This window comes from Armigeres subalbatus, chromosome 2 (genome assembly GCF_024139115.2).
Source record: "Armigeres subalbatus isolate Guangzhou_Male chromosome 2, GZ_Asu_2, whole genome shotgun sequence".
Taxonomy (NCBI): domain Eukaryota; kingdom Metazoa; phylum Arthropoda; class Insecta; order Diptera; family Culicidae; genus Armigeres; species Armigeres subalbatus.
In genome coordinates this window covers 243740894-243754287 of record NC_085140.1, presented here as the reverse complement: position 1 = coordinate 243754287, position 13394 = coordinate 243740894, and the positions used below count along the sequence as shown (strand labels likewise).

General features: G+C 40.7%; 1 protein-coding gene across 6 annotated transcripts in view; it reads right to left on the bottom strand.

Moving 5' to 3' along the window:
• The window catches only part of LOC134212016 (dual oxidase), a 189287-nt gene that overhangs the window by 17771 nt on the left and 158122 nt on the right, over positions 1-13394 (bottom strand). For all 6 annotated transcript variants that reach the window (XM_062689496.1, XM_062689493.1, XM_062689498.1 and 3 more), the window contains exons 4-5: positions 5023-5577; positions 4550-4953 (exon numbers count right to left, since the gene is read on the bottom strand). In XM_062689496.1, coding sequence (XP_062545480.1) covers positions 4550-4953; positions 5023-5577 — 959 coding nt within the window. The remainder of the gene's footprint in view (positions 1-4549; positions 4954-5022; positions 5578-13394) is intronic.

The window sequence follows — 13394 nt, the reverse complement described above, 5'->3', positions numbered from 1 at the left end:
GACACATACTTTACAATCCATCTGCGCAAAGCCGTCCTATATTTGTGGTATCATTTGATTTGAGAGCCTGAAACAGAATCCCTTAACCATGGAAAATGAAACATAATTAATGTTACCTTGCAGACAGTTTAAAGACTCGAATTCCTCTTGTTTGATGCTAGACTGTATGCAGCGGAAACAACTTTTCAAGCAATTAGTTAAAAAAAAAACCCGGTCCTAGGTTGAACTGACTGCTGGAAAAATCAAGTTAGGGGTTTAAATGCGTTCTAACTCTTCTTGAACTGGTGAACAACGGTAGTGAGAGGAACACACGGAAGTTCTTATTACTCAATAAATTCTCTTGCTTGGAATGGTATTGTAGACAGAGCTAAATCCCGGGTTTTCATTGATTTACTGGTGATATTTTAGAAGCAAGACAAGGATGTGGCTAGGGCTCCGATGCATGGCCAAGAACAGTATCACTGTTCTGTTTTCTCAAGAAAGGATTGATTTCCTATTGATAAGGGGTGCGCCTTCAAAGGGAATGCTCTCTGTGAAGGGTCTAAATAGCGGGACCTTGTCATGGTGCTCTTGAAAAAACAAAACAACAACTGTATCGAAACCGATACTGCATTGCTTATCAATAGTAATGAAATAATTCGACATGCACTTAAACACTAAGGATACGGGTAACGCTACAATAGATCTAATAACAGGTCGCAGTGGCACACCCAAACAGGAAAAAAAAACATGGTTGATGTATCCCTACACGCATGAACAGTCTTGATGGTCCTGTGCATCCAAGTTTAATAACTGAGCCATGAACAAAATAAGCTTTTTTTGTCATCAAGAATTTTTATGGTCATGAACGCACACAGCAACGCAAGAATGAACTGAACATTCAATGGAAATAAAATAGACTGGTAGCTACTTGAATTGCATTACTTCGTAGAGCGCTTGCTCAAAAATTTTCGAAATCATCAATCATCATTAACACCGCACTCTTTGAAAAATGCAAAAAATATATCTCAACGGCGCAGCACGGATTCTTTCCGAAACGTTCCGTAAACACAAATCTAGTCGAATTCACGTCGCTTTGCGTACGATCAATGGATGCTGGATTTCAAGTGGATGCTGTATATACGGATTTCAAGGCCGCCTTGGATCGCGTTGATCATAGGATACTTCTGCGTAAGCTTCAGAAACTCGGTGTATCTATTGGACTCATCAATTGGTTTGAATCGTACTTGACGGGAAGATTACTGAAAGTAAGGCCAGGTGCAGCGCATTCCAGGACTATCGCAATCACGTCAGGTGTTTCACAAGGGAGTAATTTGGGTCCTCTCTTGTTTTGTCTGTTCATCAACGGTGCTGCTCTTGTAGTGCCTAGAGGGAAACGCATCTTTTACGCTGATGATATGAAAATTTATTCCGTCATCAAAAACGTTGGAGATTATCTGGAGCTACAGAATCTGTTGACCTTATTTGAAGAATGGAGCAAGCGTAACCTTCTCGAGCTTTGTGTGGCCAAATGTAGTACAATATCGTATACCAGGAAAAGACAGCCGATTCTATTCAATTATTCTTTGGTCGGTTATACTTTGGAACGCCTCAAAGACCGCAAATAGACAGCTTGGTTTTATCCTGAGGCTTGCTGATGGGTTTCGTGACCCGCTGTGTTTGAATTCCCTCTATTGTGCTCTTGTACGCTCTATAGTAGAGTCAGCGGTGCTTGTCTGGTTTGCTTACAACAGAATTTGGATTGACCGTTTTGAAGCAATTCAACGGAAATTTGTCCGCAATGCTCTTCGAGGCCTTCCCTGGAGACGATACGAACCTCCCACCCATATGCACACTTTTGGGTATCGAAACACTAGAGAAGAGAAGGTCAAATATGCAAGCCGTTTTCATCGCAAAGATCCTTACAAATGACATTGATGCCCCTGCTTTGCTCAATGAGTTGAATGTATATGTGCCAGAGCGATCATTAAAGGGCCCCATACACGTTCCGACATGTTGTACCAATATGCTAAAAGATATTTAGCATATTGATGTTGTACAACTTTGACTCTGCCCCAAGAAATTTAGTTTGGTCGGAGTAAAGACGGACCATCTGTGGGCAAGTTGTACGACTGTTGAACAGTACAACTTGTCCACAGACGGTCCGACTTTACTCCAACCGAACCAAATTTCCTGGGGGCGGAGTGAAATTTGTACAACATGTCGGAGCGTGTATGGGGCCCCTAAAGACGTCGTCAGATCTTTCAATTAAGTGCAAGGAACAGCCGCTATGGACAATTTGAGCCGATAAGATTCATGATGTCGACTTGTAATCTATTCTTCGACCGCTACGACTTCGATGTCAATGCAGCTGATTTCGGACGCCGATTAAGCAGCTAAATCCGTGAATGATATTTGTAAATAATGTGTTAGTGAAGAAATAAAGAAAAAAAAAGTATTTAAAAAAAAAAGGTGCAGGGTTTTCATGCCAATTTATGGCTTTTCCCTATCAAATGAAGATATACAAGAATAATAAATAAATTAATAAATAATATGAGAGTTTATGGATAATCTTCGAAAACTGGACTTTTTAAGGCAAAATATATTGGGAGCGAAATGATACTTTGCCCCCTTAGATAATTATTAAGGGGGCAAAAAGTGCCTCGCCCCCCGAAGTGCTCAAAACCTATATTTTCTTAAAAGTATTAGATGTGTGTGAACCATTTTGGAACTAGCTCGATTTATAATTCTTCTTGTAGGCTTAGGCAAACGTTAACAAATTGTCAAACACAATGATTTTTTGACAATCATTGACCTGTATCTCAAAATCCTGACGTGTCAAAGCAAGTCTGAAATAAGATTCAGTGGATTCAGTGAACTAACTAACTAAGCGCACATTATTTGGCTGTGAAGACAACTAATGGTATATTTTATTCAGAAACATCGATGTAAATCAATGTTTCCTGGTGATTTGTCCATCTTCTGCCATAATTTTATGGCTATTTAATATTTAGGGTAAGGCGGTACAATATGCCCCCCCCCCCTGAGGCAACTCCTTACTTTTCAACACAATTTATGCAAACTTTGTGTTATTTGGTAGTCCAGGAAGTCGCAAATGCATTGCCCGTGAGTAGTCCTATAAACATATTACAGATAACACGTAATAAAACTTTTTTGAAAAGTAGTGAAAAAATGAATTTCAAAAAGTGCCTGGGCAATAATCCCCACCTTAACCAAAGACGGTTCAAAGCCGTTTATTAGTATTTTTCAATCCCATAATAAAAAGGTTACAAATCCTCATGCGCTTGACATTAAAAAACCAACGTAGGTCCATTTAAGCAGGTGTGAATTACATTTCAATATTTTCCATACAATTTGGAAGCAACTGCTGCAGGCTCGCTGCCCTTGTGTCCAGTTGGTAAGGGCATATCGTCCTGCCTACAACACTGGGGCCAGTGAAACATGTTTTCGAAAATCGTTATATTTTTGAAGATGGAAGCAATTTTATATCATACTAGTCGACCCGGCAGACGTTGTCCTGCATAGTAGGCGAAAATGTGCGTTCTGAGCTGCCCATGCGAAATTTCCATACGATTCATAATTTTAGTTTTTCACGAATTGCTCAACCCTGCGCGTGATTTTCGCTTGAGGAAATCTCATATAAACCCGTCGGAAACGGTAACGAACATAGCTGCTGAAGGAGTGAATTGAATCCATCCAGCCGTTTTCGAGTTATGCGGATACGAACACAGACCATTTCATTTTTGCCTTTCTCGTACAACTAAGTTGTACCGAAAGGCTATCATTTCACTCCGAAAACGAACTTTTTATAGAAGCCTCTAAGACCCATAGTATTATATACCAATCGACTCAGCTCGACGAGCTGAGCACATGTCTGTCTGTCCGTGTGTATGTATGTTTGTATGTGTGTGTATGTGTGTGCACAAAAGCTATAAAAAACATTAGACAACTTTTCGTTCAGTAATTGTTGACCGATTTTCTCGCAACAAGTTTCATTCGACAGGGGACAAAGCCTTGTTGATCACTATTGAATTTTATAACGATCGTACATTGCGTTTCGAAGTTATGAAGCAAATGGTACATCGGACCATATAAACCCCATATAAGATTGGTGTCTTAATTAAATGCGAGAAAGGCATCACCAACGCTAGGTGGATTAATCTGGGTTTTATATATAAGATTAACCACTGAGAAAATTTATGTTGGTGCCCAACTGAGTGTTCCAGTGCAAGTTTTGCGGACAGTATGCTAGAGTCGCTCCAGAATGTTGAGCAAACAAACATGAAAAATTACATCAAAACTGTAGCTTTTTGTATTTTGCTATTATTTTCATTGTGTAATACAAAAATACTTCCACATTCACCTAGTATGATGGGTTTACAAATACTTATTGGTACCAACTGATTTTGACCCTTAATTAGTTGTAGTTTTCTAGAAATCAAAGGTGGGGTGGGGGTGGGGCGCATTATACCGTCTTACCCTATCCCAGTTTAGTATGTAGACTCTACAACCCGATCGATTTTCTCTTACATATGTGACATCAACTTACATTTGAATTCCACCACGTGGAACACAACCTAACCGCCGGATAGTCCATGTTCGTCTTGCGGAAATCACATCTTCCATTTCGTCGGAACAGACCCGGAGGAATAAGTGAATGTCCAAAACGAAAAGCGGCAGCTTGGAACATATGACTCACACCGGGATGAGTATCCGCTTTGTAACCCGTATACGGTTGCAGTTCGGCATCTAAAAATGCTGGCAGATATTCGTAGGTTATCACATTTTGCAAACTAGCTACCACAACCCTCCGCGCCCGTTGGAAAATTTCCTCATCTGTCCAGTCTCGATGCTGCTTCCGGACCCGTTTTGCCACCACGTTATGCCAACGCAGAAGCAAAACCGCGAACGTCAGCAAGGCAGGATTTTGATTCGTTCGTGGATCGCCCAAAACTGAAACGAAATATAAAACGATCGTAAGTTTGTAAAGCGCTTGCCTATCGAAAGGCGAGTTGAACTTACGATACAATCTTTCTGGACTCAGCATTCGCATCACGTGCGGCACCGGATTGTTGAACAGCGGCACGCGCATCGTGTTTTTCACCGGCATCGTACCTTCCTTGTCTGTTAGCAGCAAGCCGTCCTGAAACGAGCGCATTGCATTCAACCACGCTTCCGACGTACTGTAGATGAAACTGCCGTCGATCCACGCGGTCATTTGATTGATTTGCTCCCTGGGCGCGTTGGGGCTTTGGCCGGTGTTTCTATCGTAAGCCGCCCGGTGAAACGGAATGTATCGATCGCCTCGACACTCGCGATCGTACATTTCGTCACACTTCTCTATCTCGATTCGGTGCATTTCGATGGGGCAGCCTGACTCGGAGGCCATCACAATCTCATTGGTAACGACCTGACCGAAGAAGGCCAGAATGGCAGTGCGATTGTACATGGACGGCAGACCGTCTTTGCCCCGCATGAACAACCTACTCAGCTTCCGTGGCGAAGGCCGGTTCGACCCGGCCAGGACGTATACGCCGTCCGAGTACGCAGGAGGCGCTTTCCTCGTTAGATGATTATCTGAAATTAAGCAGAAAAGCAGAGCATAAAATATTCATCTTCATGAAGCAACTTCAGTCCGAATTTTGACAAACATCGCATGATTATTCAAAACATAGAATGACATAGTCAAACGACTGCTCCACCAACTCATTCATTCGACTGTCACTGAGTGTGCTTACGATGTGCAGAAAAAAAATTAGCATTGTTTATATTGATGTTTACCGTTGAAAGGGCCTCGCGGATGCAAATCAGTTCTGTATGATAAATTACTTTACTCAATAAAAACGTGTTCAGATTTCAGATAATTTATCGATTTGTAGAATGTGCATAATTATTCAATGACTAATATTCAACTGAATATTGACAGTCCAGAGCCGAAAATGAATGTGCCTGGAAGTGAGCTGACAAGTGAAGAAAGGTGGTCTTCACCAAAAAAAAAATCGATTATTTTACACTCTGGAAAAGAGTAACGGTAAATTAATGTACTCGACAATGGTCAGACACAGTAAATGCAAATGCCTAAAATCATAGCATAGTTAAAGGTAAAACATATTTTGTGTCCACATGGTTAAAATAATGGCAGGAAACGCATGGGTCATTATACATTTATTATTAGATTTAATAAGATGTTTGCAATCGGACCCTCAGTGATATATATTGTTTAATTGTGGGTTGGTACTATGGCAACTCATATTAATCCTCAAAAGTATTCCGCGGAATATGTAGAACCTTGTTATAATTGAGCAGCTTATAATTTAAATCAATGAATTATCCACTTCAACACATATTTAGTACGAGGTCATTATGAAGCCACCATAAAGAATATCGCAAAAAACATGGCCCGAAACGGAAGCTACCCAATGTCAGTTGCGAACTCATAAATAATAATTGTCGCCTGGTTTGCTCTTGTGTTCGCCTACAGTCTACTAGTCACCAAGAGAGCAGCTGGATCGAGCGAGCACGTGCAATCTCTGCTCTGTGGGATGCATAAAGTAGCCAAAGTTATGATTCGCCTTGTTAATGACCTGACCGTAAGGTGGCGAAAATTATGCGCATATAATTGCTACTGACCAGCGCAATCGCTCCGTTGCGTTGCTCAGATGGTTTTGCATGTAAACACCGCGATGCTTGAGCCAATTTTCTGCCAACGATGATGAGGCACATCTAGCCAAGTTTAAATTGACAAGCGTTGTGTTCTTAGACTGTTTGTGAGTTGCGTATAAAGTTATGTTCGCATTAATCGGTTTTGGTGCGATATATTTGTTATTGTCTATCACATAATTTACCACATAACTGAGAGCTGTGAATCAGTAATAATTTTTAAATGGACTGTTGCCATTTTAGATCACATCCATTTTCTAAAATGTCAAGATGATTTTGCCTCATTTTTAGAACGATTGAATATTCGCAAAACCCCTTTTTCGTCCAAAATATTTTTTTTTCTTCTTTATTAAAGAGGCTTTCAGCTCTTGGCTGGTTCACCTCTGAAATCAGAAATAGGGATATATGAGTGACATGACATTTGAAAGAGGTTAAATAGTATTGCCCAAGGTTAAAAGTGCGTCAGAAAACAAAATTTAAAAGTGAATCATTCCTTTCTAAAACATTCATAGATCATAGCTTCACAGCTAGCTATATTATAATTGAGGGAGTTAGAAGCAGAGGGATGTAGGTAAAATTTTAGTCAAATTTGAGAAGATTACAATAAAATATAATGCAGCTTACAGCTTTGGTTTCAGAGGTTTGCGGTAATGTTTTGATGAAGTTTGTACGTAATTTGTAAAAAATGTGAAAATTCACAGAAAATTAGTAATTTTTTGGACCTTCATACGATTTGTATGGAACGAAAAAATATTATAAAACTTTACACTATTTTTTCTCAAAAGTAAATTTTTATATATGATCCGTGAAGCTCAGAAAATGTCAAGCGAGAGTGACTACGCGTTTGATTGAATACTCCTGAGACAATTCCAGGAGAAACAAATGAATGAATACCAGAATTCATTCCTGAAGTTGTTTCTGGAGGAGTTTTTGGTGTTATTCCCGGAGAGATTCTTGAACAAATTCAACTGACACTACCCATGAAATTGGAAAACTTGACGGAGGTAATTGAGGGACAGTCGTCGGAGTTCTTGGAAAAAAAATCAATGCTACAAAATAGTGAGTTGACTTCCGGGATAAGCCTTACAACATAGTTCTATGTTTTCGAGTCTTCACACGTTCCAATCCCACGCTCTCAAATCTGACGACCATAACCGTCCGGCTGTTAAGAGTTGCGTACTGTGGGACCTTACTAGGATGTGGTGGGGTTTGACAGTGGGTTCTGTTAAACTATAAAAAGGCTGCATATATCCGCAAGCAAGTTCTACCAAAGCGACCATTTGCATTCTTGCCCACGACTAAGGGAAGATCTATTAATTACGTAACGCAAAAAATGGGTATTTTAAACCCCCCCCTCCCCTTATGCCCCACTTTTTGTATGAAACATCTGAAAATTTTGAATGGATCGTCACACTTTGTTTAACCTCCCCTCCCTCTCTAATCGTTACGTAATTTGTAGACGCTCCCTAATCAAGCATATGTCTACCAAAGAGGTGCGGCTCAGACAGCATCTATACTGGCATCCAACGCCTGGATATGAAATGCTGTTCTCTCTGTTCTGGGAGTTTTACTCCGTAAGTGCCATCCGTGAAGAATTCCAGACCGCCAGTGAGGTGAAGAGGCCAGAAGGCATCCCTGTCACTTAATCGAATGTGTGCGACGCAAATCCACCAGAGGCTAGAAGGCTTCCCTGCCACCCAATCCCATGTGTGCGATGCAAATCCATCAGCAAATCGTTTTCTAGTTGAGCGAGGGGTCCAATTCCCACTAATATCCTGCGAGGATCGGAAGAGATCCGCTACGATGCAAGTATCTCGGCCAAAGTTTCGGAACCCTCCCGACGGTGGACCTGCGGTGATCATAACCTCAACCGATCAACAGGAGAAGTATCTCGCTCAAGCACAACAAGCAGTTCCCTCCGGTGAACCACTGCCGGCCGTAAACGAGGTGAGCCCCAGACATCATAGCCAAGATCTCCAGATAGGCAAGCAACTCGTGCATCCAGAATCCTGTTGGTCGTCGAGTCCCAAAAACCATAACCAGCAAGGACCAGTCAAGCTACACGTGGCAGTCAAACGGCCCCGCCGGCCGTACCCTGCAAGTCGGAACCCTTCAAATCTCAAGGCGGATATCCAGATCCAGTGGCTCATACCCCCGGGTAACAGGTATGTTACCGTCAGCCAGCATGTCCGCTAAAGGGCCCCAACGCATCGATTGGCCACAACATTTACTAACCCTTACCACTAACACAAGAAAATGGAAAAAAATAATTAAAATTAAATAAAATGTAACTATATCCATTTCTTAATCACTCGCTTTCCTTTTGGCTAGGCATGCAATTGCGTCGATATTATATTGTTTTGTCCACCCTTCTTCGACTTTTGTGTCGTTGAGTCCTCAAGCAGGTAGATGGCGAACCCTGAGTATCTCAAGCTTAGAGAGCTAGTTAGGGACGTGCGGATGTCCACTACATGTGGACGTATGGACGTCGGCAGTAGTTACAAACGATAGCCATACCCATCCGGTGATTGTTAGGTTTTCTAACAATTCTGTATAAGAACCTATCAAAATCGGTAAAAAAAACTGGGCATATGCGAAAACGCTAGATTGTTAAACAAATATTGCATGAGACCTCACAATTTTGCAAGCTATTATTACAATATTCTTTGTTTGTGTGCTTACATTTTTTGTATAGGAATCTTACAATTTCGCATATGCCCAGTTCTTTTATGGGTTTTGGTAGGCGGACACCACGCGCCTGGCGAGGGTCAGGGAGAAAGGGAAAGCGCTGCTCATAAAAACATAGAACGAGCGCTACGCCGATGTACTCAAGGCGATGCGCAGTTCCGAGAAGCTGGCGGACCTCGGTTAAGAAGATCGTAGCATAAAGCGAACTAGAGTTGGTTAAGTTGGCTGATCAGTATGTCCAGTCCGCCTCTAAAAACCACCGGTAGTCGACAAGTGCTGCAAGTGCTGTCTCGAAGCGGGACCCGTGGGCGTGTAAAAGGCCGGATAGGAGAAACTTGTGTAGCCGGGTGGCAAAGATGGCCATCGTGCACGTTCTGTGCGACCAGAAACTAAGCATAAAACCACGCCATGGATGGGCCTGCTTGTCTGTTGAGTGGTAATTCGAGGAAGCCGTGCAAGTGACGTATCTCAACATCAACATCAACTCTGGCGAACCCAACTCATTCTCGCAGATGACGTGAACTGGGTTCGGTGTGGATTAAGATCATCCGCCGTGAAAAAAAACTTAACGCTTGAAAGGGAGGGAGGGGAGTTGAGCAACCGTTGCTTATTGCGATTTTGACATTTAAAATCAAATGCGGAATTTGCATTAATACTATGGCCTGTTTAAAATGAGAACTAACCATAGAACAATTATAACGGTTTTTGAGACGTTTGTATAACAATTGGGCAATGGAATGGGGTTGTTGCAGTGAGCGTTACGTAATTAGGGGATGGGGGAGTGAAGTCACGCGTTACTTGCTGTTACATGTGGGGAGATTCCGTTTTTTGCGTTACGTGATTTGTGCGCAAGCATTAAATGTTCAGGGTTCTGCCAAAACACACCAATCTAGTATCTAATATGCGTCTGAATTAATACGAAATGATTCCCGTTTTAATTATGCGAACAAAATATTACAAGTCAGTCAAAAAGCCACTTGGTGCGGTTTGGCTGAACCCCGACCAAATAAAAAATCAAAAATTATTAAATTCGACTGTACTATTGGGGGCCAGAGTGGTGGCGTTTTGGATCCACTTAACGGCGTAGGTTGCTGCGTTTCTGTATATAGAAATGTTTCATGTGATTGTGATTGTGTATGAAACATTTCAATAATCAGATACGCAGCTGAATACCCCTAATAAACATCAGTTAGTTTGATTGAACATACTCTAAATATGTGCATAAAATAATTTCTTTGCAATTTCGGATCATAATACCTCGTTTTACAATTTGATCTGGTTTGATGGACATGACATCAAAATTGCTCAAACAGGTTCATCTATCGCTTCATGGTATATCGAGCTATGCAATGTGGCTCAATAACATGGAACCTAGGGTAGTAAACTTGATTTGGACCCCTACACATTTTGCACCCTCCTAGCGACATTTGTCTGATTTCTGAACTAAAAACAATGCCGCTGCTAAATCCCCCATTGGCTTCCGTATACATCGTCAATAAGCATAATAATAAATTCCATTCGATCACCGGAAAGTATTTCTAAGAGTTTAAGATCTCTGCTGATAATCTGTCGTCGAATTTATTACCAACTAAATTTTTTTTATTAACCATATTAGTTCAGCATACCTACTCTGCCAAAGAAGGCTTCCCGAGTAATAAAGACAAGACTTTTTACTTTTATCACCATCCAGATTTACCCAGTTTATCATTTCAAGTAGATAGCAGAAAATCAGCAATAAATGCCAAAACCTTTAGGTCACGCTTCAGTTTGCTTTACGAATTAATCAAATGCTGTCAGTCGACGTCTACGGCACCGACACGCCTTCAACTGTTTTTTTCCTTCCTTGTTCGAAATTATTTATCATCATGACAAATCTGTATAACTTAGTTCCTTTGATCGCTCCTCCTATCGATAGGAACTGACAAAAAGTCCGATCTCCGATTATATCCAATTAAAAATTTTACGGTAAATTAAAGTGTGATCAAACTGCAGAAGAAACGACAGCCGTCTGATGAGACATGAAACCACACAGATCAAGATTGCAAGCCTTAAACGTTCGGTTTTTGTGCGAATCGGGGGTCATTTAGTGTCAAATCATCCTGGTTTTATGTTTGATCATGCTTTTTCAGATCGCACGTTGGATGGGTGCCTCAAGACCTAATTTCCACCAAAACTTTGGAACATTTTAAACAAAAACAATAAGAAAATTTGTTCTGCTATCAATACTAGGCTTCTGGTTCTCTGCTCGTTAAAAGTAATCTTCTATAGAAACTAAAACTCATTTTAATCTAACATTTTCGAAAATATAAGCTTTCAAAATATCTGAAAAATTCCAGTTAATTTGAAAGTTTTACAAAGTTGTATTCCATCATTTTCAAATAAAGTCACTTCCTCTGTACAGCTGTCAGACGTGTACAGATTCAAATCGAATTCGGTTCATCAAAGCCCACTACCTGCTTTGTCAATCGCCAAAAGTGCTAATAATACAGCAAACTACTTGACTGCTGCCAATCTGAATCTGCCAAACCACCGAGCCTCATTATTGAGTTATTCGGACCCGTTAATTGATAGCCAACGCAATGGATTTGACCTCTACCCAAAAACTCTCAAACCGCCAGAGGCTTCTCCGTCAACGGACCTCTTAGTCAATTAATCACTAAACTGAGTTGGCTTTTTTCTTCACCTGCAAACGAAGTTTACTTCTTCAGCCGACTGAAGCGTTCATTTGTTGCTTTTATTACCGTTCACTGCACCAGCATCGAACCGGCTTTCTGGTAGAACTTGTGAAAGAAGTACACTTTTTGCTCGAATTCTTAAAATAATATACAATTGAACGGTACGAAATGCAATTTTCTTCAAGGTCACATATAATGGGATGCTTAATGGTTGTTGAGAGAAGGTCATATTCAGGTTCGATGCTCTTTTCTTCGGTATGCTTTAATTTCCTTTCCTTTCTTAAAGCATAAATATTTTCATATCGCCACGGAAATGGCGATATTCGGCTTTGATCGCGAAATTTGAGCACAATCACGAAATGCTAATGCTACACAGTTTTGTAAAGGCATGATTTGAAGTTATCGAAAATCATTTTACAAATGCAATCATCTGCATTTACATGCCTTGGTAAGTGTATTTTTAAAGATTGGTCAAATGCTGTAGAACCGCATTTATCTCCTACTTCTCAATGGATAAAATAGAATGACCAGCAGACAAGCATAGCATAGCATAGCATTGCATAGCATTGCATAGCATAGTTACGGTGTACTTCGTAGATTGGACACTAGTGATACTCATGTTTCTCTTTTGGAATCCTTATTCAGATTGCTACCAGAAATCAAGGTGGGTGTGGTCCGTGATTTCAATCTAGGATAAAAATCACAAAAGCATGAGGATTACTACTCCTGGCCACGCCCATCTTCACCGTAACTTGGGAGGGGAAGGAAGTGTTGGTGTAGTACTTACTTAACGAGAGGCCCCCGACTCAGCGACACCCTCATAAGTACCACGGAGTTGGATATTGGGGAATATATTCGTTGGGTCAGGATTTGCCTATAGCTGATAATGTGATCGTGGTAGATCTTACACCGCAGCACACCACGCAAAGGTGTCTACCCAGCGTTACGGGGGTAAAATAGAATGACCAGCAGACAAGAGTACTTAAATTCAATTAGCATTTCTATACTAGTTGATTATGATTATGAATTGTGATCAGCATATCCCTAAATTATTTGTAATACCTATTATATAACTGATTTATAAAAATAGTTTATAAAATATAATATTCAAAATCTGTTTTTTACAGTTTTTCTTAATACTTAGTATTTTGTGAAGAAGATAAAGAACAATAGATACTGTCATCGGGGGTGACAATGGGTCAAATGGAGGTGAGAATGGGTCACTGTTTCAACTACTTAGAATGCTTGTAGAAAATATTAAATGTATATGAGGGCAAGAAGACTAAAATATAAGAGACCTTCTCGAACGATTTTGATTCTCAACCCCCAGACCCATTGTCACCCCCGATGGCGGTAGTTTGAAACATGAAA